General features: G+C 38.6%; 1 protein-coding gene across 1 annotated transcript; it reads left to right on the plus strand.

The window, feature by feature from the left end:
- The first annotated feature begins 256 nt into the window (after positions 1–256).
- Positions 257–23,059, plus strand: KCNA3 (potassium voltage-gated channel subfamily A member 3). The gene is made up of 2 exons (XM_082399270.1): positions 257–3,800; positions 15,504–23,059. Exon 1 carries the CDS (start codon positions 445–447, stop codon positions 2,185–2,187), a length of 1,743 nt encoding a protein of 580 aa, XP_082255396.1. The 5' UTR covers positions 257–444; the 3' UTR covers positions 2,188–3,800; positions 15,504–23,059.
- Positions 23,060–26,324: the final 3,265 nt, after the last annotated feature.

Genomic DNA, 26,324 nt, shown 5'->3' on the forward strand with positions numbered 1-26,324 from the left:
GGCGAGAAGGCCGGCGCCCGCCGGCTGCGGTGCGGCCCAGGGTCAATCGGGAAGCCTCGGGGGGCCGCCTGGGCTGGGCGAGGGCTCCGTGGGGACGCCGAAGTGCAAAATGTGGGCGTTCGGGTGACCCAGAGGGACGCGGAGGGCGGCGGGGAAGAGCTGGGCCGGCGGCTCCCGGGGAGCGGGGCGCGCGCCCGCGCGGTGGGCCGGAATCCGGAGGGGACGCGGAGGGGCGGGCGCGCGCCCCGCGGGGGAGGGAGGAGGAGGGCTGAGGAGGCGTCTCTTTGGAGGAGCCCGGCGGACAGCGCCAGACCCAGACCGAGCCTCGCGGCAGCGACAGCAACAGCAACAGGCGGCGGGCTCGGCGGGAGGCGGAGGCGGCGAAGGGGCGGGGAGCGCGAGGAGGAGCGAGCCGGCCCCGCGCCGCCGCCTGTTCCCCGCCGCATGGACGAGCACCTCAGCCTCCTGCGCTCGCCGCCGCCGCCGCCCTCCGCCCGCCACCGCGCCCACCCGCCGCAGCACCCCGCGAGCGGCGGCGGCGGCGGCAGCGCCCACACGCTGGTGAACCCCGGCTACGCAGAGCCCGCCGCGGGCCCCGAGCTGCCGCCGGACATGACGGTGGTGGCCGGGGACCACCTGCTGGAGCCGGAGGCGACCGACGGCGGGGGGGACCCGCCTCAGGGCGGTTGCGGTGGCGGCGGCGGCTGCGACCGCTACGAGCCGCTGCCGCCCGCGCTGCCCGCCGCCGGCGAGCAGGACTGCTGCGGGGAGCGCGTGGTCATCAACATCTCGGGGCTGCGCTTCGAGACGCAGCTCAAGACCCTCTGCCAGTTCCCGGAGACTCTGCTGGGCGACCCCAAGCGGCGCATGAGGTACTTCGACCCGCTCCGCAATGAGTACTTCTTCGACCGCAACCGGCCCAGCTTCGACGCCATCCTCTACTACTATCAGTCCGGGGGCCGAATCCGCCGGCCGGTCAATGTGCCCATCGACATCTTCTCCGAGGAGATCCGCTTCTACCAGCTGGGCGAGGAGGCCATGGAGAAGTTCCGCGAGGACGAGGGCTTCCTGCGGGAGGAGGAGCGGCCCCTGCCCCGCCGAGATTTCCAGCGCCAGGTGTGGCTGCTCTTCGAGTACCCGGAGAGCTCCGGGCCGGCCCGGGGCATCGCCATCGTGTCCGTGCTCGTCATCCTCATCTCCATCGTCATCTTCTGCCTGGAGACGCTGCCCGAGTTCCGCGATGAGAAGTACTACACCGCCTCGCCGTCGCAGGAGCTGTTCGAGACGGCCAGCAACAGCACGTCGGGGGCCCCCGCGGGAGCCTCCAGCTTCTCGGATCCCTTCTTCGTGGTGGAGACTCTGTGCATCATCTGGTTCTCCTTTGAGCTGCTGGTGCGGTTCTTCGCTTGCCCCAGCAAAGCCACCTTCTCGCGAAATATCATGAACCTGATAGACATTGTGGCCATCATCCCTTATTTCATCACTCTGGGCACCGAGCTGGCTGAGCGACAAGGCAATGGACAGCAAGCCATGTCCCTGGCCATCCTGAGGGTCATCCGCCTGGTGAGGGTCTTCCGCATCTTCAAGCTCTCCCGCCACTCCAAGGGGCTGCAGATCCTGGGGCAGACGCTGAAGGCTTCCATGCGGGAGTTGGGGCTGCTCATCTTCTTCCTCTTTATTGGGGTCATCCTTTTCTCCAGCGCGGTCTATTTTGCGGAGGCAGACGACCCCACTTCAGGTTTTAGCAGTATCCCTGATGCCTTCTGGTGGGCTGTGGTAACCATGACGACAGTAGGTTACGGTGACATGCACCCAGTGACCATAGGGGGAAAGATTGTGGGGTCACTCTGTGCCATCGCTGGTGTCTTGACCATTGCTTTGCCAGTCCCTGTGATTGTTTCCAACTTCAATTACTTCTACCACCGGGAGACAGAAGGGGAAGAGCAAGCCCAGTACTTGCACGTGGGAAGTTGCCAGCACCTCTCCCCTTCAGCCGAGGAGCTCCGGAAAGCGAGGAGTAACTCGACTCTAAGTAAGTCGGAGTATATGGTGATCGAAGAGGGGGGTATGAACCATAGCGCTTTCCCCCAGACCCCCTTCAAAACGGGCAATTCCACGGCCACCTGCACCACGAACAATAATCCCAACTCCTGTGTCAACATCAAAAAGATATTTACCGATGTTTAATATATGAAATTAGTGACATGCTGTGCCCAGTATTGTGTAGAACGTGCCCCCTTGGTCTGTGTATGCCCTTGTTTTATACATTTCCAGACCATTCATCAAGGAAAGGACATGAAGAAGTGGAAAGCACACTTCATTCTCCCTCTCCCTACTGCTTCATACTGAAACAGGTGTCTGTTTTGCAAGTGGGCTGCATTCTCTCAGCTCTCCTTTTTTTTTCTCTCCCTCTCTTAATATTTCGAACAACAAACTTACTTTAAACTTGATTTTTAGCACATGCTCTGTAAAAAAAAAAAAGACAAAAAAAGAAAACCAAACAAAAAAACTGTACATCCTGGAAGGAAATGAAACTAAAGAACGGAGTAACTGTCTAACCTCAGAATCGAAAGGCAGCTGTTTCTTTACTAAGTAAAGCAGGCACATACTTAAAGGATGCTTCGGTTTGATGGACCCGTCAACATTATTGAATATTTAGTTCAATTGCCAACACTGTGGATATGTGGATGAAAAGTCTATTTAGAACAATGACTTGTAAACCCACCGTAAGTTTATTTGTTTTCAACTGGAATTTCTATTTGGAAGCCCCCCTCCCGGAATTTTAAGGATCTCTACAACTTTGAACTAAGGGAAATGCCCAAGATGTCCCGATCTGACTAATTAGTTTAACTCTTTGGGGCTTGTTAAGCATTTCGAAAGTATTAGGCTAAGAGATTCCTATGAAATTCTGTATGCATTCCAGCTAACATCTATCAAAGTCTAGAAACAGATGTTTTCAGTGCTGCTGAGAGAAACAAAAAAATTTCCTAATGCATCTGGGAGATAAGCTTCTGCAGTATCACAAGAAGATTAAAGTGGCAGACACTTCTTCCAGCAGAAGTTACTAATTCGGACCTGACTGATGCAGTTCCCATAGCAACACATGTTTCCCGGGAAACCCGAAAAACGTTGTCATGGCATCTCTTGCTCTCTAGCCCCACCCCCTAGCCCCTGCTGTTTCCACAGTAACCTTTCCAGATGGTTCCTACTTACATGATTTCACAAGGAAAACCAATGTTTGAATAAACCGCACAAGTAAAGTCTGAGAATCCAAAGTGGTGAGATGAATCACAAAATGCATATTTTTACTACAGAAAATCACTGATGTCATCCCATATTGACTGAATTGAAAAGGAAAATATCGTCATTGGAATGTTAAATATACACAACAATAAGCCATGATTTGAATGAAATGCCAGTAATTAGGCAATCATTTTAAAAGATGCTTCTCTACTGTTTTCTTTTCCCAAGAAGTTTCAAGCCAACAAATGAAGTTAAAAAACAGATGTCAAAGTGTTCTGCACATAAGCAAGTGAAAGATTCAATCAATATACCTGAAACCTTACTACAAGGGACCTTCAGACTTCCTCTTTAAAAACATTATCCAGATCCCACAACAACAGTGTCGCCATCACAGCCCTTGAAAAACTAAATATACTTGAAAAATATAAAGGATGCACGCTTTTAACTGAGGGAATTGCAGACAATCAATAAGAAGGAGGAACAGGAAGTAACCAAACCTTGGGGAAGTACTTGCAAGTTTCAGCCATGTGCCAGGGATGGCCAGAAGACAGCATCAGGTGAGCACTGTGGGAGCTACTGAGAACACTCTCTTTTTCCACAGGGAACCAGGGGGATGCCATTCATATCTAGATTTGTGCTAACTTGCAAAATCAATAGTTTTATATTCATTATATGCTAGGTGCCTTTTAAAGATCATTTATAACACCTTTTCTGTTTGATGTCCAGGTTGCCAACTATTCTTTGGTTTCCATTGTTTATTGCAAAAAAGTGGTAAAAAAGTCATTTCTCTTCAGAGTAACCTTCACCCAAACTGAGCTGAAAATGATTCCATTCCTTTTACTAACCTCCTTGGCTTCTGAACAACCTGTTTCCCCTGCAAAAAGGATAAAAGGCAGACCTGCTGTTAGATTATTGGTCTGATTTCATTTACATAATTATTTAGTAGTGTGCAGTTGTACAGTTCTTCAAAACAAAGATGGTTAAAATTGCAATAAGGGTAACATTTTATTTTAACATATTCATTTTATTGAATATACATTATATAAAGTATAAATTATACATTACCCACAATTGCTTTTTGGTTTGATAGGTTTGACTATTTTATCCTAGAGTAACACTATTTTTGAAGCTCATAAAACATTTTCAAGTAGTCAGAAGCCTACTTACTTTATTATTTGTGCATTTGAGAGAGTGAAAAATAATGATTACGACTATATGAGGGGGAAGAGGAGGAAAAGACCAAAAAAAAACCCCAAAAAACAGAAGCAGGAAATCTGTGTACCTGGTCATAGAGTCATTGTTCTTATATATGGTCTTCGAAATAGAACTCCTTTATCTAGTTCCCTTTGCTATTTGTTTGAGCCTGTAACATTGATCCACCTTTTGACCAAACTTTTGGTATTCTTAATGACCAGAAATTGTTTTAGGACCCATTTTAGTGGTGATATGTAGATACACTCTAGTAATTACATAAGAATAATTTTTTATCTGTTCTTAAAAGATGTTAGCATAAAGATGAACAAAGTGCAGTAACAGTTTTATTCACAGTTATTCAGAAGATGTAGAAACCCTGATTAGTTCTATAAGTAAATTATGGTTGTGCCATAATTTTTGGAATTGTATGGTTTTTAAATAACAGTAATACAAAGGAGACTTATTTTTAACCCAGAAAAATATGACTTTTGAGTCATAACTTTGAGGTAGTATTATTCCTTCTGGTCGCCATATTGTAAGCTCCTTGAAGGTTATAGGTTCTGTACAGGTCTTGACAAAGTTTTGGATTCTAGTGCCGAGCACCAAATGTAGCACCTTGTTTGTATTCAATACATTTGATGAGTGAATGGCTATTATCTTACATTAGTGTTATTTTCAGGCTTTTAATGAAGTGATTTAAAGCATTAGTTCTGCAGTCATATTGCTAGGGTTTGAATACTGTATGACCTTGAGCAAATTACTTAATCTCTCTGTGCTTCAGTTTCCTTATTTGTAAAATGAGGATAATAAATAGTACCTCATAGGGTTGTTGTGTTACCCTCATAGGGTAAATATTAATGCACGTATATTGCATCAGAGATTTTGCCAAGAGATTACATTACATTATTTGCTAAGAGATTACATTATGATTGTGATCATTACAGGCATTATATAATTAATATCAAGCCTTGTGAATGGCATGAAATACATCAATAATCAGTGTCTTCCTATTTACTTTCTATAATAACAATAATAATTACGATTTGTTAAGGGTCAATCATGTCCAGGACACCTCTCAACTCAGCAAGGTAAGTGGTATTAACCCCATCTTAGGAGGGTAAAAAATAGATGGTTAAAGCTAAGTGATTTCCCTAAGACTTCACAGCTAGCAAGAGATCCAGCATGATTTAAAGCTAGGTCATTGTGGCCCAAAAACCCATGTTCCCTTTATTGAGTGACTTGAAAGAGATTGAGAAAATAAATTTCTTATGCTTTTAGGTTTGACTTCAGCCCATGTTACTAATTAATGAATTCATGTAAAGAACATATTTCCAGAAACGTAATTCATTCAGCATACTGAAAAATTAACCCTTTTTTAACCGTCAGATATTTTTAACCATAGGGACCAAATATGGTATTTAAATCAGATGAAGAGACTGACTTTTCTAGTAACAAAAGATTATTTTCTTACACGATTGATTTATCTGGATTTAATATTATAGTACTCAGAAAGTATAATTAGTCTTGGTAGTGATACCTGCTAGGACAATGGATATTTTTCAGTTTTAAGATTAATTTCCTATTTTCATGTGTTTTAATCTACAAGAGATGATAGTATTGATATTATGCAGACTGTTATTTTTCCATCTTCTCATACTTTGCTTAGGTTACTGAAGAACCATGCCAGAAAATAGTATAAACATTTTGACTCTCCCTTATTAAGAAGGGGGAAATTACTTAGAACAAAAGCATGGAAAGCAGAAGGAGGTTGCCATTTCATTGAAATTTGTGACATTATTGCCTTACCTAACCACTCCATGAATCTTTAAGAGCAACTGTGCTTAAAAAAAAAATAGAATATAATTGTGACCCACATAATAGTTGTAGCCCCTTCCTTAATGTCCTAAGGCATTTAGAAGATGAAAATGGGTAGTGAATTGGGCTTAGAGCAGAATGCTAATGAGACTAAGTTTACACATGCTACTTAGCTTTGTCAAACCACAGACTTCACTGAGCTCAATTGCTTGTCTTGGATGTTGAAAGGCATACGTGTGTCTGTGTGTACAAGAGATTCATGGGAGGAGGTGTGATTGGATCAATGCACATCTGTCAAAACCCTGGGAAAATGTATATACCCTATAGCTGGTGAATCCAGAGATAAAAACAATAACATTGCTATTGTTTTATTTCTTATGTATTGTTTTAAACTGATATTATAGCAAATTTAAATACCCACCAACTAAGGTGACATAATCACAAATGGCTACACATGAGAGGAGTGTTATATCAGTTATTTCTCAACTTTGAAATAAAATTTTGGGATTGAAATTTTAAATACACAGTATGAAGAAATTGAAAGCTGTGGTTCATATACATAAAACTTATTGTTTACCTCTTTGGTATATAACATACTCAAGTAATTGCTTTGCTGATCATATATAAATCCAATATATATAATATATACCAATAGTCTATTCCTTTGAGAACCATAACTGTAATTTACTGACTTCTCAATACATTTAAAATGTCAACATTTTCTACAGTAGTTACAAGTTCTTCCCACCTCTCAGCTGTGAATAGAAGTGATAGCCCCTCCCACTAAGAAATGCAAAGAAACACATGTGCCCCTGAGTCTGAAGACTTACAGAAACACTGTGAGATAGAGGTGAGCAGCATAAGAATGGGGAGGAGGATATTGAGGGATTGCATTTTAGGGCGGGGTTTCTTCTTTCTGTTTTGTATTTGGCCTTTTAAACTAAGGAGGATAAAACTATTGCTTTTATACTACTAATTTCCTACATTTTGTTTAGTAATTGTATACGTAAATGAAATCACTTGTTTTTTATAACCTGCTGAAAGTGGTTGATAATCTTTAAGAGAAGGCAAATCAGAGAAGATGGGAAGAAGGGAAGCCATGCAGAACCCAAACCTTACCATTGTTACTCAGCCCCCAACCTCCTGCCAGCAAATGGCCATTGCCACAGAGTATACAGGATAATAGTATTCTTTAAATTATTCAGACAGGTTAGAAAGTTTTCAAATATTTGTCTTTGTTTTCAGTGATGCTATGAACTAATTTTGTCTTTGACATTGTAAAGAAAAAACATTACAAAAAAACATTTTCATGTTTTTTCTCTCTCTTTTTTTCTTTTTTTTGGTACTGGATGTGTTTTTTTTTACATTTCAGATTTTGCACCATTAAACCATCAAATGCATTAAAGAAGAGATCTGGAAAAGAGGCTTCCTCATTTTCTTGGGAGCCATTTTATTATTGTTACAATCTAAATAGTGCAGAATAGGAACTCTCGCTTGAAAAGTAGATCCTGGGATTCTGATTGTTAGTAAGATAACATTTAAATGAACAAAAAATCATGTTTCATCCTCTCTGAAGAATGTTAGGAATAAACCTGTGCATGCAGGGCTCTGACTTTGCAGATCCAGGGATCATAGCCCCCAGCATGGTGATAGGGAATGGAGAGGAGCTTTTTCTCTTCCGATGAGCCCCCAACCTCACCCTCACCCCTCCCTTGAGAGCACAAAGGCTCTGGGGAATCTCTATGGAGTTCCCCACCAACTCCTTAGAATGAAAATCAGCGTTGTGCCTACATGTTATAGGTCAGTCAGCACTGCTGTTTCACTTGTTTTCCATTAAGTTTATGTTAAACTCTTTTTCTTTAAGAATCCTAAGGTTCTTATTTTTTTGCATTTAAACATGTTCCTTAAATTAAAGCCTTTAATTTAATTTGGAAGAGAAGCCAGTGGGGTTGATTTATTACACACACACACACACACGCACACACACTTCACCTCTTCATAAGTTATTCCCTAGCCTAAGATGTATTTACTTGTTGTCTGTAGATCTAAACAGTCTAATGCTTTTTCTGAAAATTAGTGAATTTCCAGAATATTTGCTTTCATTCATATGTGCAGCATAAACATTTACAAATCATTTTTATTTTTTAAAGCCTTGCTTAAAAGGCAGTTTTATTGTATCTATTAATGTAGTAACATGTATTAGATTCAAAAAGTAGTAAATACATTCAGTCTATCACTGAGTTTTGTCATTTCGCCTCCTAAATATCTCTAAAAAGAATCCACTTTTCTAGATCGCTACCACTGCCAGGGTCCACACTCCTATCACCTCTATGCTGGATAAGTGTGAAGGTCTCTTAACTGGCCTTCCCACATTTCCTGTGGCCAACCTGACCCTTTCTCCACCTGCTAGCCAGAATGATCTTTTCGAGACTCAATCTGATTATATCACTTGCCACTGCTTAAAATTCTTTCAAGGTCTTTTCCTGTTCTTTGAGTCTATTAGGATAGAGACCCAAAGGCCTAACATAGCCTTCATGGCCCCATAGGATCTGGCTCAGCCCTCATATCTAGCCTTATCCTATACCTGTGCTCCTTCCCTCATTCTGCTGTACTCCAGCAACCTGATCTTCTTCCAGTTACAGAATAAGCTCCCTTTTTAAGAATGGGGATCTTTGCAAATGTTCCCACTACTGGCCCCTTCCTCCCCTCCTCATCTCATTCACTTCTATTTTTATTTCAGTACTTCCTCCAAGATAGCTCTCATGACTCTGGTTTAATCAATTCCTCTATTATGGTATATTTCACCAAATTTAAGTGCTTTTGATTATTAGAACCACCATTATTTTATATGCCTTTAAAAACAAAGAAAAACTGCCAATTATACGGGAAAGTACCAGTGATTTTAAGGTACATCTTAATTTCATAGATGCTCAAATCTAAAAAAGTATATCTTAGAATGAGTTCAATATGGTATGTTATCTTAACATAGCTGTAATTTTACATTAATTTGTGTTGTATAATTAATGTCTATTTCCTCTGTGAGAGTGGGGACTGTATCTCTCTTTGTTCACCGTTGAATCCCTTCCCGTTCTCTCTGGAATCTGTTCAGGCTTTCACCCCTACCACTTCACCAAAAGTGTACTTTTCAGGATCAGTGGTGACCTCCTATAGCTATACCCAGGGCCATTTCTCAATAATCATTTCATTTGACCTATCAGAAGCATTTGGCACTGTAGAATACATTCCCACTTCTGGGAAGAAATTTTTCATTTAACTTTCAGGATACCACACTCTGGATTTTCTTCCTACCTCTCTGACCTTTCCTTCTCAAACTGTTTTACTGGTTCTTCCTCATCTCTCCCGGGTCTTCATGTTGGAGAACCCCATGCTCCATGACTTAGTCCTTAGACCTCTTTTCTTTCTGCATTCAGTCTTATTCTCATAGCTTTAGATGAGCTATATGTAAATTTATATCTCCCACTTGGACCCCTCTCCCAAACTCCGGATTGAATTTCCGACTGTCTCCTTGACATCTCCACTTGCACAGCTGATGTCTATCTCCAACTTAATATAGCCCAAACTGAGCTTCCTTCTCCTCCCCCACCCCCCGCCATCAAGCCCATGACTCCTGACTTCTTCCCCATCTCAGTTACTGGCAACTTCAATTTTCCAGTTACTCGAGCTAAAATCCTTCGAATTGTCTTTCTCTCTTTCTCTTACACCCCTTATCCAATCTGTTTGCAAATCCTGTTGGCTCCACTTTTTAAATGTTTCCAGAGTCTTACCACTTCTGCTACCATCCAAGCCATCGTTATCTCTCATCTGGATTTTTACAGATGATTTTCTACCCTCCTGACTGGCCCCCTGCCTCCTATCCTTTCCCCTGCCTGAGTCTATTCTCAACCTAGTGACCAGAATATTCCTTTTAAAACACATGTCAGATCATGTTACTTCTTTGTGGCAAAACCCCCATTTGGCTCCCCGTTTCACACACAGTATAAACTAAAGACCTTACAGTGGCCTACAAGGCCCTACCTCATCTAGCCCCCGTTACCCTTCTGACCGTATTTCTGATTCCTCTTCAGGTTCATCCTTAACTGCAGCTGCACTGGCCTCCTTGCTCTTACTCAAATACACCAGGCGTGCTCTATTCAGGTCTCTGTACTTCTTGTTCCCCTGCCTGGAAGGCTGTAGCATCTGCTCTCTGCACAGTTCGTTCTTTCACCTCCTTAGGTGTCACTGTCTCGGTGGAGCCTCTCCTGGCTGCTCTGTTTAAAATTGTCACCTCCACAGGACTCCCTATACCTTCCTCTGATCTATTTTCTCCTCTAAAATATTAGACATTTCACTTACTTTGTTTATTGTTGTCTTCCCTTCTCTTCCATGAGAACAAAGATTTTTGTCTGTTCTTTGGTACTGTATCCTCCAAGGCCTAGAATATTACCTGGAATAAGGTTAGTGCTTAATGAGTATTTATTTGAGGGAGTGATGAGAAGAAGGGAATATAGCATTCCAGTTTGAGCGTTTTTAAACTACAAACAAAATTTTCATGTTGTGTATCTATGCTTCATTTTATAACTGTGAGGCTTGTACTCCTCACCATGCTCTTTTGGATGAAATTCCTCATAATGGTTCACTGGAGAAGCCTTCCATTTGGCAAAACATGCTCCAGCAGGGGCGTGTTAAATATAACATTATATGTGATGTCACTCCTAATCGCCAAGGGTATCTGGAAGTCAGAATGCCTCACAGAGACGGTGTTTCCTACCTAATAGAATGCTGTTTATAAATGATATTCAGTATATACTTGTTGACTGATTGACCCAAGTAGTACAGACAGCAAAAATCAGAACAAGCAAGTAATATATCCAGGAACTTACCTATCTAGCAGACATTCTAAGAAACTTCCCTGTAAGTTCAGTCTTGGTTTCAGTTAATAGTGAGTTCTTAAACACCCATGGGGTCTTCAGGACTATGGAAGCTGATTGAATAAATTATTAGAGATCTCATCAATGAATCACATTTAAGAATTATATTACTGTACATAAGGCCTTACTGGATAAAATTATTTCTTTTACAATATAACCTAATTTTTCATGTAGTTGTCAAGTTATGTGGTAGGATCACAAAAATCAGCTATTTTTAAAAGTGATTTGTTCATGTATGAAAGAAGATCCATCCATGAGAAATAAGGGTGGATTCTTAGAATGACTGTTATAATGGCAAAACTTAAGCTGCTTCTAAATAAAATAGGATGGAAGGTGAGAGGCAGTCCAGTAGCATATGTTGGTATTGGGAGATTCCTAGCAGCCTTGAAAAGCCAAAGTGTAATATGGAATTACTGAAACTAATTAAAACATTGATATAAACGAGTACTGCAGATATTGCCATGATTTTAGGCAATATGATAACAAATGCACTTTCTTCTGCTGTAGGAAATGGGGATTCTCCTGATGTGAATAGCGAGGAACTTTCCCCACACCACTTCTGAATTTTCTCCTTTCCCTGGATTTCTCAGGCAGACCAGACCAGAGATTCACCTGGGTGTTGCCTCTGCACATGCAGTGGCACAATTTCCTTACCAGATACGTCACCAAATTAATCAAAGCTAATGCATGTCTGCATATGCTTGAGATTACATCTGTAGACCAGTAGAACTTAGAAACTCTTTCATCTTCTATCACTTTGTACAATTAAGGCCACATAAGACAGAGATCATTTCTCTCTTCTGAGGACACATTGTTAGGACTTTTTAAGGAAATGACACAGACTAGAGAATTGAAAATGAATACTTTTCATTTATTTTTTTTTGTTTTCTGGTTTTGGGTAAAGAATTGTAACATTGTTTACTTTTATTATTTAACTCAATATGGGTTTTTCCGGATATTCTATTGTAACCTGGTATAGCCAAGGTATTAGATATTTAAGAGTCAGCCTCACATTACATTTTATATTTACCTCAGGTAAGACTACAGGACAAAACAAAATACCTGGTGTATTTGAGGAAGAGCAATGTGTATTTGAGGAATTCACTAATCTATTACTTTTATAAGAAATTGTAATTAAAATCAGTTAAACAAGAGTGACTATATGTGAGATTTCAAAATGTAATAAGCGATTAAAAACCATAGAGAGAAGTAATTTCTCCAAGTAAGAACTGTGTCTGAGTTGCCTTATACCTAGATTCTGTAAACTTTTTACCTGCAAGCATTTTAACTCATTTTGAAAGGTCAATTTATATTGCTATAAATTATATTACTATAAATTACTAAATTATAAATATGTTACTATAAATTTATAGCTATGTGAATTGAGGAGATTTATTTTTAGTAGACCTAAATACTGCTTAAAGTAGTATTGCTTACACCTCACCGCTCATTTTTGCATGACTTTCAGATTTTTGACAAAGCTCACATCTTGGCACATTACCAGTTTTAATTACTGCGTGAGTTTAAACTTTTTCTGCTCCCCAAGAGTACATAATTTCTAAGAGGACAATCAGAGAATTATACATAATTTAGCAAGAACTCTTTCTAGTCCTTGGGGCTAATTCATGACCATTTAGCTGGTAGAATTTGTAGAAGTTGTTGATGTGCAGCCAACTGCAAGTTATTTAGTAGATGTCAAAGTATAGACACACGAGGACAAAGTTCCCATAACCCCGCGTTACAGAATGACTTCAGCTTTTTCCTCATCAGACACGAGTTAGCGAGGCTAACAGGTAACCTGGGTATCTGTACCTCTTTCATTTAGGCCTGGGTAGAGGTATCAATTACTTTTTCACAGACTTGATAGCTATTGAAATTTGACTATTCTTATCCTTTTTTCTTGCTTTATATGTTAGAATATTTATTGGTCAAATATTGATATCTTCAATTGTAAGTCACCATTATACTTCCTTTCTCTCTTCTGTAATTTCGATACTTAAATCAATGTTCATTTTTCTAAGCCCTTCAACGCATTTCTTAGCCACTAATATAAACAATATGATTACCATCTAAATATCACTTTTGTTTTTTGTTTTGTTTCTGTTGAATTGCAACTCCCTCCACACCTACAGTCTATTAGGATGCCAAGCTGTAGCAGACTTAATAATCCCAAGAGCCTTGAAGCAGGTATTGACACATGAAGTTAAAGGAAGCCCCAGCCCCTTATATAAAAAAGGTGCATCAAGAAAAGAATAGCTTAATAGAACCATCTCAAGGTAACCAAAGCTGCAGTAGCATTGAGCAGAAGCTAGACACTGAGGAAATAAAAAGGTTATCATATCATTCATGTTACTTGTGAGTTCTTATAATTAGTTGTCATCAATAGCTAGTAGACTACTGTAATTTTAAAACTTTCATAATGAACATTAAGTGTACTATGATGCAAGAATGTACTCTTGCTTTTTGACTAAAGACCAGGGTTAAGAAGAAGTTACTTCTTTCATGAAGGATGAGCAAGTATAATCCAGGCCAAAAAGGAAGACTTTTCACTAGATAATTTCCCAGAATAGTACGTATACACCATGTAGTTTAGTGAGTGAATGATTCTTGCATGAAAAGCACACTCAAATTCCAGATGGCCATCATTAGGCATTTACAACTGGTTTTGAGACACCTGCTATGACCGGGAGTATATATGGGAAACAGTCTGCTCTATGTATTATGATGGATTATATTCACATATTGAAACCTGAAGCTGGGTGTAGGATTTTCTGTTTTTGTATGTATAAGTATCACAATTAGTAAATCTCTAGAGTACATAAACCTAATTTTTATATATTCATTCATTCATTCAACATATGTTTACTGAGTAGCTCCTATGTGTAGACACTGTACAAAATAATAGGGATTTATTCATTCACTGAGCATATAAAGTGTCTACTGTGTGCCAGACACCATTCTATATTCTGAATGTAGCAGTGAACAAGACAGTTGTGCTGCTTTATGCTATTTTTAAGAAACACTTTATTATCCTTATTTCCAGATGATTTTTTTGTAGTTGGGGAGAGGAAAGCAATACACTTGAACTTTTATTTCTTGGTTCTCCACAGACCTTGGTTAAGTGGTTATTGTTATCTTAATTTTTTATTCCCTAAAGTGGTATATAACTGTACAGAGTTCATATTTTAAAGGATCAATAGATTTGAAAGTTATTTGTAATGACAGGATAATCTGTCATTACAGATTATCTGTAGTTCTAGGTACTACATCTGTAGTATCTAGAACATGATTTGCCGCAGACCGGCTGCAGAAAGCTAGAAGTTCCTGGCGGTGAGGGGTAAGGAACTGAAAAGCACCAGTATGGGGTCAGAAGGGCCAAGACAACTGATGGTTGCAAGGCAAGTTTATTCAAAGAGCATGAATGTATATATAGGTTTAGTACGGAACGAATATTAGACAATAAATCAGTAAACCTTGTATTTCCACATAATTCTGTCGCCACTATCTATGCGCCACTATCTATGCGTCAGCATGCCTTATGGGCCATTCTTTGGAGATACAGACTTCCTCCTCAGGGTAGCACGTCCTTCTTCTGGGGAACAACCAGGGGCTCTTAGATCCAGAGCAGGCACCTGGAACGAAACTGGCCGCAAGCCATTTTCCTTTTTTACGCTCAATACCGCAGCGTCAGGAGTGCATACCAAGAAAGAGACAAGCAGTTCTCCGGAAAGCAGAAAGCTGAATAAGCTTACAGCTTGGGGGCCACCGCAATGATTGTCAAAATACTCATTTTGAGACTGTTTCTCTCTCTCTCCTTTTTTTTTCCTCTCCATAACACTTATCTGAGCATGGGATTTCTATTCACTTCAAAGGAGTTCTCATCTTAGATTACCACAGTGGGATGTACAGCCAGAAAAGAAACAACACCTTGAAAATACACTGAGAAAATTGATACATGTATTTTTCTAAAAATCAGTAGACACTCAGTAACTTTCAGATGGTTCTAAAAATGAAGATAAATTTTCCTATTCCAAAAACAATCACAATGGTTTAGACTACATTTGGAGTTCATTATTAATAAGGGGGAAAAAGTTCATAATTTCAGCATACTCTGAAACTGTTTCTGACTTACCAATTAAAAGCCCTCAATATGTGGTTAATGCATTTAGAAAATTAAGTTGCTCAAACTTCTCAAGGTAACAGTAAAAAAAAAAATAAAGTTTGGAAAAGTGTAATGAGTAGAATATTTAATATTGACCTAAAGTCTACAATTTTTTAAAAACTAAATATACAGTAAATTATTGTGTTTACTCTGTCCAACAGATACCTGAAGAGCCCCACATAAAGAACAGTAGAGCTGCACTGACCAGTAGGATGCTCTTTTTAAATTGCTTAGAGCAAGAATACAGTGTTGGTTATATTGCTGATGGACGGTGATCTGTCTGCCAGCACATACTTTTGTTTCAGTTGACGTTAAATAACATGTCTCTAAGAAATGCTTCATATACGAGAAACAGCTCTGAACCTGGAGGATTCTCTTCAAATTGTGTGCAATATAAAAGATATTGACCAATAAATAAAGAAGAACATTAAAAATATTAAAGTATCATTTCAACCTTTTGACATTTTGATGGTATTTAATCATCCAAAAACTAATCAGTACTGCTAATAAAGAAAACCTAAATGTTTGTTTCTAACAAGGCAACTAATTACACTGTTTTCTTCTTTCATTTAATTACTGGACTATGTTTAATCATGATGTATATTAATGTTATCTTCTCTGTTCTGAGTTATGTGCAACTTGATTTGTGAAAGTGTGTTTTGTACCAAAGCCTCTCATACATAAATTAGCCCATTTATACGTAAATAAGCGAAGTCTACACTGTGCCCAGATGAATGGTATTAAAGACAGACTTGCCTAAAAGAAATGTGCCTTGCTTGATTAAACATTCTTTTATTTTTTGATTCAAAATGATAGATTTGCAAATTAGTCTTGTAGGTAGGTTTTAGCTGAGCTTAGCTTTAAAAAATATAGTAGTACTTATTATATGTTTAAGTTGTCTATCTTAACTAAAATTTTAACATTTAGTTATACCTTTCAACAGTTCATATATAATATACTCATTTAATTTAGTTTTCATGCGATGTTTGGTGTGGTGAGACAAAGCACATTCTTAAAGATATATATAATATTTCATCTAATGTTTTAAGAATTTCTTTAAAAATTGTATCTGTAAAAGGTTTCTTGACTCATTTTCTATTTTTATATTCCTTTAGAAATAGAACTTTTTTCAGTTAAAAAGAAAAGCAAAGTTTTATTTGTAAAAGAGATTTAGGAGATCATGAAAATGATTTCCCATTTGGGGACATTTCACTTCTGTGCCATTATTAATGTATTTACTGTGACATTTCAGCAGAATGGTAGCTATTTGCATATTATTTAATAAGCCTTATGGAAAGTTAAACTGTGAACATTTAATATAAAGAAGACTTTTCATTTCCATATTTCATTTTCAAAATATACCTGAACAAATATGTAAAACTCCAATCTCCTGTTATTTAACTGCATAACAATGCTAAGTTATAATACGAGTACTTGTAGAATTTCAATTACTATCAAAATATTGTTGTAGGAAAGCCAAAATTATAACACTTTTTGATGTCCTGTAGAAGCAAATGCAGGTGATGAATTTCACTGTTATCAGTAACTGAAACAATCTTATACCTACTAGCAGCGAAACAGACAGGAGATACAATCCAGGTAACTTTCTTTGAGGCAACGTCTACAATGGATTTTGCACAATCTGCTGGTAAGTTCTCTGGCCAAAACTTTGAGACCAGATCACTCTAGGAAAAAATGAAATTAAAAATATGACAACTGTCTCAGATTTGAGCTATGTGAACCTCCAATCTGGATAATTTTTGATTAAAGTGAAAATATAGCCACCACAGTGTTTTTGTTCTGTGTTAGCCTGTGTAGTAGAGACACTGGCCCAGAGAATGGTCCATTTCCAGCCACCTTAATACTCATAACTGATGATCACAGCCTGGTCACATCAGCTATTGGGATGATTGAAACAAACCAAACAACTGTCCTAATAGGAGGTCTTAGACATGCAGATGTTTTAGTAAGGATCAGTAGGTGTTACCAAAATAGACACAAGAGCTACCTTTATAAAATACCAATGACACAACCTTAAGCATTATAGTATGTTTAATATCATATCCACATTATTATTATAGCCTACAGTTTCAAATAAAGACAAAATCTGGACTTTGCAATAAAAGCACAGAATGGTACCAGATGAAGAAACTGTCATATCAAATATGGTTCACCAAATGGGTAGTAAAAATAGTATTATTCTAGATATCAGGAAACCAGAATTCTTACCCACTTTCTGCCTGTGGGACCCTAGATAAGTCACTTACCACTGCTAGGCTTCAGTTTCCTAATTGCAAAATGGATGTTCTGGCTTACTCTCCAAAGCCCTTTCCAGCCCCCAAATTCTCATTATATGCATTTGAAAAGGCTTTGAAGCATACTTAAGTACTCCGATTTTTTATGAATTTCTGAAGGAATGAATAAATTGAAATAAGATTTAAGTCTTGAAAGTGTCATAAATATATCATTCTTCAAATTGCTTGTGAGAGAGAATATGGGATTTTTTTCTCCTCTGAGAATTGTCACTGGTCTATAAATGGGATCATGAAAAAGTAGAAAAAATCACTCTGCGGAATGGAAACAGATTAATGTATTACCTGAAAAGGAGGGGAGGTTATTTTTTTTAATTTAATTTGATGTTAAGGTGATTTGAAATCATATATGAAATGCTAAAACTATAGCAGAGCTTTATCATACTCAACATTATAATCCTGGGAGTAGGAGAAGGTGGGAAAAGGTTAGAGGGATAGGAGTGTTTGCCTTATGATCTCTTGATTATTTCCGCATAAGCCGCAGTTTGGTAGAGCAGGTGTCTCTGTGCTTTCGTGCTGGCTTTACCAATAACTCTCATGTGCCCTAGGAAAGTCCCTTTAATGTCACTGAGCCCCAGTTTCTTTTAGTAATCTGTATGTTTCTTTACATCTTTGAAAATTCTATATTGTTTTCAGATGGTTGTAATATACATGTTCATGTCCATGTCGCTCCCCTCCAGTCACTTAGATGCCACATCTCTGCTCATGTGACTGAACAGACTGCAAATCCAAACATTCATGTTTCCAATATTTGCTAATTGACTTCAGCAAGATGTAAAACATGGAAATATTTTGATTTTGACCACGGTTTAATTATTATGATTTATCATTTCATCTTTGAATGTTGTTAATTGTCTAAATGAAATGTCTGTTCGAGTGAACCTTTTTTAAAAATGTTATAGTTGAATAAACACTTAGCAAATCAAAATTAAGTATATTATGCTTCCCAGTGAACTGTAGCTGATTGTAAGGTGCATTTTTGTCACATTTAAAAGTTAATACCCTTTTGGTCCCAGAAACAATGGCTATGACTTAAAATAATATCCACAGAATTTTGTAAATTTTGTGAATACAAAAGAGGTTTGATAGAGCCACATTGTAATTAATTTTGCTCAGGAGTGAGAAACAAAATTCAGGGATAACCCAAACGCTTCTGTTTGGCTTTAGTGGACAGTTGGGAAAATGAAAGGTTATAGGTTTTGTACAACATAGGTAAGATGCCCATAGGTAATTATATCCGTTGTAGAAGAAGAGTATATTCTGGTTGCTGGTTTATGGTAGAAAGAGATTAGTATAGAAAGATGCTAAAATATGGACACTACAGAAATTGTTAAAATGATGGTCCATTTGAATAATACAGAAATATTTTGTCATACTGAGATTATCTGTCCAGAAATATAATCTTATATCCTTCCATTCAGAAAAGGGGGCAGTTTTTAAGGCCTCTATCATAATAGGAAACGTATGTTTTGACTAGTGGAGCAATTCATTAAAACATTTAATCTGATAATTTTGGTTATGTGAATCTGAATTTTCACTGTAGGTGTAATTAAGTCTCTTAATGTATTAGTGTTAGTGATCTTTGTAAGAAGTAATTTAACTATTGTTTTTAAAAGTTGATGAAATTTGCTAAATGGTGATCCTAGCATACTGTGTTAATAGTGTATCTTACAACAATTTGTGAACTGACCATATGAAAACAAAACATAGTAGTATCTCTTCCAGTAAATTGTTTCCATGGTGTGATCTCTTAATACCAGGTTTGGGGTGGGGAGATTAAGTATTTAGTTTACGTAAAACTAACTGTCAAACTGTTTTTCCTAAATGCCATGAAAGTGTATGATTATAAACCAAACAGGAATATCCTATTAAGGACTCTGTATAGACCATTTTTGAAATGATATAATTTCTGTTAAAAAGTTTCTACGCATACGAGGGAAAGCAAACAGTGTGTGTAGTATTTCTATGTAATATGCTAAATGTTTTAGAATCCATTTTTGAAATCTTATGCAGATAGAAAGTATGCACATATCAGAATAACAAATACAACTACAACACTTCAGTTTTTTCAGAGATGTCTTGCATTTGTTTATTATCTCATACTTTGCAAAGATCATTAACATCTTATTTAATCTTAAAATATCCTTATGAAGTAATAATACTATCTGAAGCTTACAGATTAAACAACCAAGATTTAGAAAGATCGTGACTTGTCCAAGATCATATGGCCAGCAAATGACCTTAAATCTCATGTTCTTTACACTTTTCATTCTCTGTCAAGTTATTTTTTTTTTCTACCACTGGCATGATCTTTAAAACTTTGACTAAAATTTAATTCTAAATGATACATTGGGAAATTTCAGGTCTAAGCTACAAGGCATGGCTGCTGATATTGTCAGACCTTTTTAGATACTTCCAAAATATAGTCCTCCCTCAGGTAGATAGCAAACATTTTCCATCTAAAACATACTAAGTCCCCACACTCTGACCACAGGCATTAAATCCGTATGATGTCAAAAATCTAGACTGAAAGATTATCTTCTCCACTGGTCTCCTTTCTAATTTCCTTTTTAAAAAGTCCAGCACAATGACTGATTTCTGAACAGTTGAAAGAAGCAATAATCAACCCAAGAAACCACAAACATTCTAATTCAAAGAAAACGTACTGTGAGACCCACCATATTAGCCATTTTTCAGCCTATTGTTTTTCATCACATGTATCCTGTGATTAGGGGAGGACAGGGAATGCGGAGTGGGTAGAAAAACTGCCTTTATTTTGAGAAAACTCATTATTTCCTGTAACTATTCAAAAAGAATTGGTATCAAGTATTAGATAACAGGATTATTAACATTTAGCCATAGTTCAAATATGTGGTAAAGTTGATGCACATATTTAAAAATCCACTTAAGTAATTTCCTGGATAAAATTAAAATCTGATGACCGCTCAGTTTGAATATGGAGAACATTCATGTGTTAATCCATGACATAATACTACATTTTAATTCTTTTCTCAAACAACAGAGAGACACTGTAATTGCTTTCCCTTGTAAATCAACAGTCTGTGATACATTCTCTACTTTTACTGACTAGCAATGCAGTGTTACTGTAAACAATTAAATGGAACATAAGCTATAGGATATCAGAATTTAAAATTTTGTAACCTTAAATTTACTTCTCTTCATCAGACAGATAAGTCAAACAAGTATTATTTTGTATGGAATGAAATAATAATCATTCTTAAACAATGACATAATAAATAATGGAACTCTGAATAAAGTGTAAAATCAAACCATATTTTGTATTTTTCTATATTTGTCTTCCTTTGACATTGAATTATGTTGATTTATCACATTAATGTAAAGTTAAAATAAGCTCTTATGCCATGTTCTGTAATGTTCTTGACATAATAATTTTGGGCCTTCTGTTAAGTAAATAACAGTAAGTACCTGTGAGTTGATTATGTGATATTTTCCTCTGATTCCTTTTATAAATTTGTCATTGGATTTAAAGTGTTTTCATTGCAAATGTTATGTGCAGAATTCAATAAAAATACCAAAAAAAAATATCCTGTTACTCATATTAATAATTAGCTCCAAATCCTTCTTCCTCCCTCCCTTCCTTCCTTTCTTCCTCCCTCCTTCCCTCCCTCCCTCTCTCTCTTCCTTCCTTTCCTTCTCTTTTCTTTGTTTGTTTGCTTTGCAAAAGAGGAAACACCAAAGCTGAGCTATTGTCAACAGCTCAAGTGTCAGCTACATTTGGACAGTTCTACAGACTTTCATGTCCTCTCACATGACTATAGTGAAACTTCTGTGCATTACACTTAGCAAGTCTTTTGGATGCCAGCATTGCCTAGGTTTCTTTTATTGCTCCCAACTGTACACTGTTGAGGGCCCAGGAAAGTCTCAAGGAAGAAAAAAAATGTTATGTAATAAGTCTGTGCCTTCATACTATCAATTATACGAGAAAATGGTGAGAAAGCAAATGTACATCATTTCATCCAAAAATATGTATTGAGCATCAATTGTGTAAACTGCTCTGTTCAAAACACTGTGAGGGGATGTGAAGGTGAATACGAAGGTGACCCTGCTCTCAGAGAACTTAGAGTATAGTGGGTGATATATATATATATTCCTGAGCTTGTAGGTTAGGATTCTCATTATTTAGATCCAGAACAGTCAAGTGTTAAATAAGAACATTTTGTTTTCCATGTGTATCATCTATGTAAGTCCAATATTTTGTGTACCAAGACAGACTATAATTTCTATGCATCAGCCTTTACATACCCATTGTTCTTATTTTGTACTTACCAGTGTTGATCCTAAATCTTTTTCCTAGTAGCAGCTAGTTACTCAAATGTGTTTGTGCTTTTGGAATGTCAACAAATGCTACATCACCAAAACAGAGGCCCTCTTGTTTCCATCTGGAATTTTACTTTGTCTTAAAAAAAAAAAAGTGCAGATTAGGCTGCCTTACACATGTAGTAATTAGCTATTAGAGAAAAGAACAAAACGTATTTTTCTGAGTCTCCAGTTGATATAAGAAATAGCTGTTTTTAAGCTTTCTGGCCATGCAGCTTTAGTTGTGGACTCCATGAGCCGTAATTTGTAAGTATTTCATTTTAAGGAGCCAAATCTTAAAGTCTTTTGTAAACATTTACAGGGTGAATTAAGAGATGCAGGTGGTTTCCAATGGATTATAGCTATCCTCTTTGAACCATGCCTCCATCCAAGAGAATTTTTACATTTCTGTTGGACCTCGACAGAAACAAATTTATATATAATTATTGCTGTACATCTCCTATGGGTTAGGGACCACACAATCCTCAGTTCATTTTCCTGTACTCTCTTTTGTATTATAACCTTTATCAATATCGAGGCTTTCTCTCCCTTAGGTCCATTTATCATTTCTTTATAAGTTCCATTAATCCTTCTTTGTTCACTCTAAGTGATACCTGGCAATTTGAGTCATGGTAGAGGAGAAAAGGCCAAATGAAGAACTAAAACCTCTGGTGACACTACTGGCTCTTACAATTTAAGGTCAGTGAAGTCATTGTTTTGGAAATGAAGCTGCAGAGAAGGAACAAAACAGAGAACCCAGAAATCTGATTTCAAAACACACAATTGATAAGGAAATGTGTGTATGTGGCACAGTCCTCACCCATGTCTGGTTCAATTTGGCATAATAAATGCTTTTAGATGAAGATGAGGAACACAAATTGATTCCCAGGCACTATCTCATTAACCTTTACAATGTCAGTGAGAAGTAGATGCCAGGTATTACTAGTTTAATTTATACGCATTATGCCAGCCATGAAAACAAACAGTTATTTCCACATGACCTGACTCTACAAGCAATGATGGGAATTAGTCAGAGGGCCTAACAGGAATCTGGAAGCTGAGCTAAATGATGATAAATATACCTATGTCTTTAGTTTTCTTTCATTTCTATAGAAAATCTGGGGACGTCTGCAGAGGGAAGTGCTTGTGTTGTCTTTGATTTGTGGTGATGGCGACGGAAATAATTAGGCGAGAGAGGGAAGTGGCAATAATAATGTGGATGTAAAGTTTGGAGGCAGAGTTAATTTTTGCCTTACAATTTCTGGAGGCAGTTTATAAAGCTGTTTGAACTTTATATATCCTGGTCTTGAGAAAGTAATGAGCTTGTGATTTTAATATGCTTCTCCCTCCAGGCACTTTCTGTGCCAGCAGGAATGCTCTACACTATCAGTCAGGCCAAGCTCTCAACACGTGTAGTAGCCAAGAAGGAGCCTGGCACACAGTCCTCCAGGGCCATGCCATGCATGCGTATAGTTAGAATTAGCTCCACAGCGGACACTGCGCAGGCAAGCCACATTCTCAGAATATCTAGAGTATAAATTAATGGGGCCTTGCAGCTGGCCTGTGCTTTACAATATTTACAATACATACATATATATGTATATTTAAAAGCATTTTGTAAAATCTGTGATCTGTAAAATAGGCAGAGAAGGTCACATCACATACTTGTTACAAATACAGAAACTGGATACATAGTTATACAATTTGTCTAAGACCATGCGGTTAGTAAATTTCAGAAAGTGACTAGAATCCAACGTTTCCTGACTCCTGAGCCAAGGTTGTTTTTCACAACCACATTCCCCACTCCTCACCACCCCTGCTATCTTAAGTTCTGGCTTCCCTAAGAAGTGAGGTAACTGATGGGGTTGTCGTAGGGATATCTAGAAGAACAGCAGAAGAAAGGCGTTTCCACTGTGTTTGTCTTACTCTGCATTTATGCTGGCAAGCCTAGTCCTGCCTCAGCCTGCCCTCACCACCCAATCCCCTTGCCTTAAAGTGAGACCCCAGAGAAATGGAAACCTAAGTTCTGCAAACTGGCTCAACCATCACTCCACGAATCTATTCATTTATTATTCAAAAATAGTTATTGAATAACCCTTATATGCCATATCTCCCTCTCACTTCAGTGGAAAAGTTGTCCCGATCTCTGGAGCTCCGGTCCAGCTTGTTCAACCCCCTCCTGAACTTGCCTTCATCAAATATTGACTGCCTTGGATCTATACTTGATATCTCCCACCCCAGAATCTTTGATTAGTATATAAATGTTTCCTGGACCATAAATCCATCTTCAGTTCTGTTTTCCCCCTTCCATTCAAAGCCAAACTTTTAAAAAAGAGTTGTCTCTACTCCTTCACCTCTCATTTATTTGCTATTCTACTATCATGTCCTCCCACTGTAATCTAGCTTCTGTCTCCACCTCTCACTGAATACTTCCTCACTACTAGTTTCCTTGTCATCCTTCAGTTCTCATCTTACCCAGGCTCTGCAGGGTTTGACCCTGTTGGTCTCTCGTGCTTTCTTGGTTTTTGCAACACTAACCTTCTTTCCATCTTGTCTTTGTCTCTTTCACGGATTTGTCTTCCTCTTGTTGCTTCTCAAACACCACTGTTCCCCAAGGTTTTTATTTCAGCCTTGACCTTTTCTTAGAGTCTACACTTTCCCCAGGTAATATCAACCAATACCTTATTTTAACTACTTCCCCAAATCTTTATCTCCAGCTCAGATCTATATCCTGAATACTCTTCTTACTGTACTCCAGGTGCCTGTTTTCTCAGCCCATCATTTCCTCTCTGCTCACATTCCATTCTTAGAGAACTCCCCAATCCACAGCCTAGAAGGGACAGCCCTAGAACTCACATAAGCCCATTCTCCGTCCACAGTGGTAACCTAACCCAAACTGAGCCAATCAGATTCTCTCTCCCTGGAATTTATAACCAAGACTTGGAGACTTAGAGGTAGAAACAAGTAGGCAGAGATATAAGTCATATGGAGTTGACCCAAGGTCAGCCTCTTGACAACCCTGAATCCATGTAATCCATGTTCTGGTGAAGCAGTAACTAAACCTGCTAGAGAAGCTTAGAGAATGAAACAGAAATGAAGCAGAACAATCATATTGCCTCAGTGAAAAATGGAAAGTAACTACAGACAAATTTCCAATATGTGGGAGGTCCAACTCTACCCCCTGCTGTTGGGTTCTATGAGATTCTTCTATAACCTTCCAATATGCCAGGATTTTGTTAGCCAGCTTTACGGGGTTTCCTGACCACATGCACGATTTATCTTTTGTATACCAATCTCCTTGCTAGAAATATCTTATTAGGTGATCTCGAGACTATCCAAGGTACTTCAAACTCAACACGTCCAACCCAGAATGACTCATCTCCTGCATTCAGCACCACATCCAACCCTAACCATATCCTTATCTTGGGGAAAGGAACCACTTCTTAATGCTACCATTTAGAAATCTGGAAATCTTCTAATCTCAGACTTCTCCTTCTCACTCACTCCTCATGGCCAATAAATTCTTGATGCAACTTCCTCCCCCACCTCCACCTCTGAATTGTTTCTGTGTCTTGTCATTTCTTGCCTATTTTGCTGCAGTAGCCTCGTAGATTTTCATACTACAGCAAAAATGATCTGTGTAAACAGCAAATATGCTAGTGACTCTCTGGCTAAAATACTTCAATGACTCCTTTATTCTTTAAGAACAAAGCCTAAACTTTTTAGTATGACATCCAAGGCCTTTCATAATCTAGCTCCTGTCGCCTTTCTAACCTCATCCCTTGTCATTCTCCAACAGATAGGCCCTGCTCCAGTCACCCTGAATTGTTATCAATTCCTTGTATGTAATATGCTCTCTCTTCTATGTACCTTCACATTTACTGCTTCCTCTGCTTACATCTTCTTCTGCCCCACTCCACCCATCCACACTCTTCTCCTCAGCTGGGTGATGGCTAATTATCTTTCAAGACTTTCTCTAGATGACATCTCCTCCAGGAAGACCTAAGTTAAGTATCCCTCTGATGTATACTCAGATATAACTGTCTACTCTTTTGTCTCCTTTGCAAAACTGTGAGCAACTTGAAAGCTGCCCTAGCCATCGTTGTAATTACAGCGCCCGGTTTATAGGGGAAGCTCAATAAACATTTGTTGAATAAATGGGACACCGAGAAGACGTAACTTCTGCACTCAAAGACCTTATAGAAGTAGTGGAAAATGAGAAAGTCTATGATTATGGCATGGTGTTAAGTTCTATACCAGGTAGACTTGGAGTACTATGAGAAGTGGGAGAGAGCAATTAGCTCTGTCCAAGGACCTTCAGGAAATAAGACA

This window comes from Balaenoptera borealis (genome assembly GCF_965194805.1).
Source record: "Balaenoptera borealis genome assembly, chromosome: 1".
Classification (NCBI taxonomy): domain Eukaryota; kingdom Metazoa; phylum Chordata; class Mammalia; order Artiodactyla; family Balaenopteridae; genus Balaenoptera; species Balaenoptera borealis.

What these genes read in the sequence shown, in the direction of transcription:
- KCNA3 (XM_082399270.1), top strand. Translation starts at nt 445, where the DNA reads ATGGACGAGCACCTCAGCCTCCTGCGCTCGCCGCCGCCGCCGCCCTCC.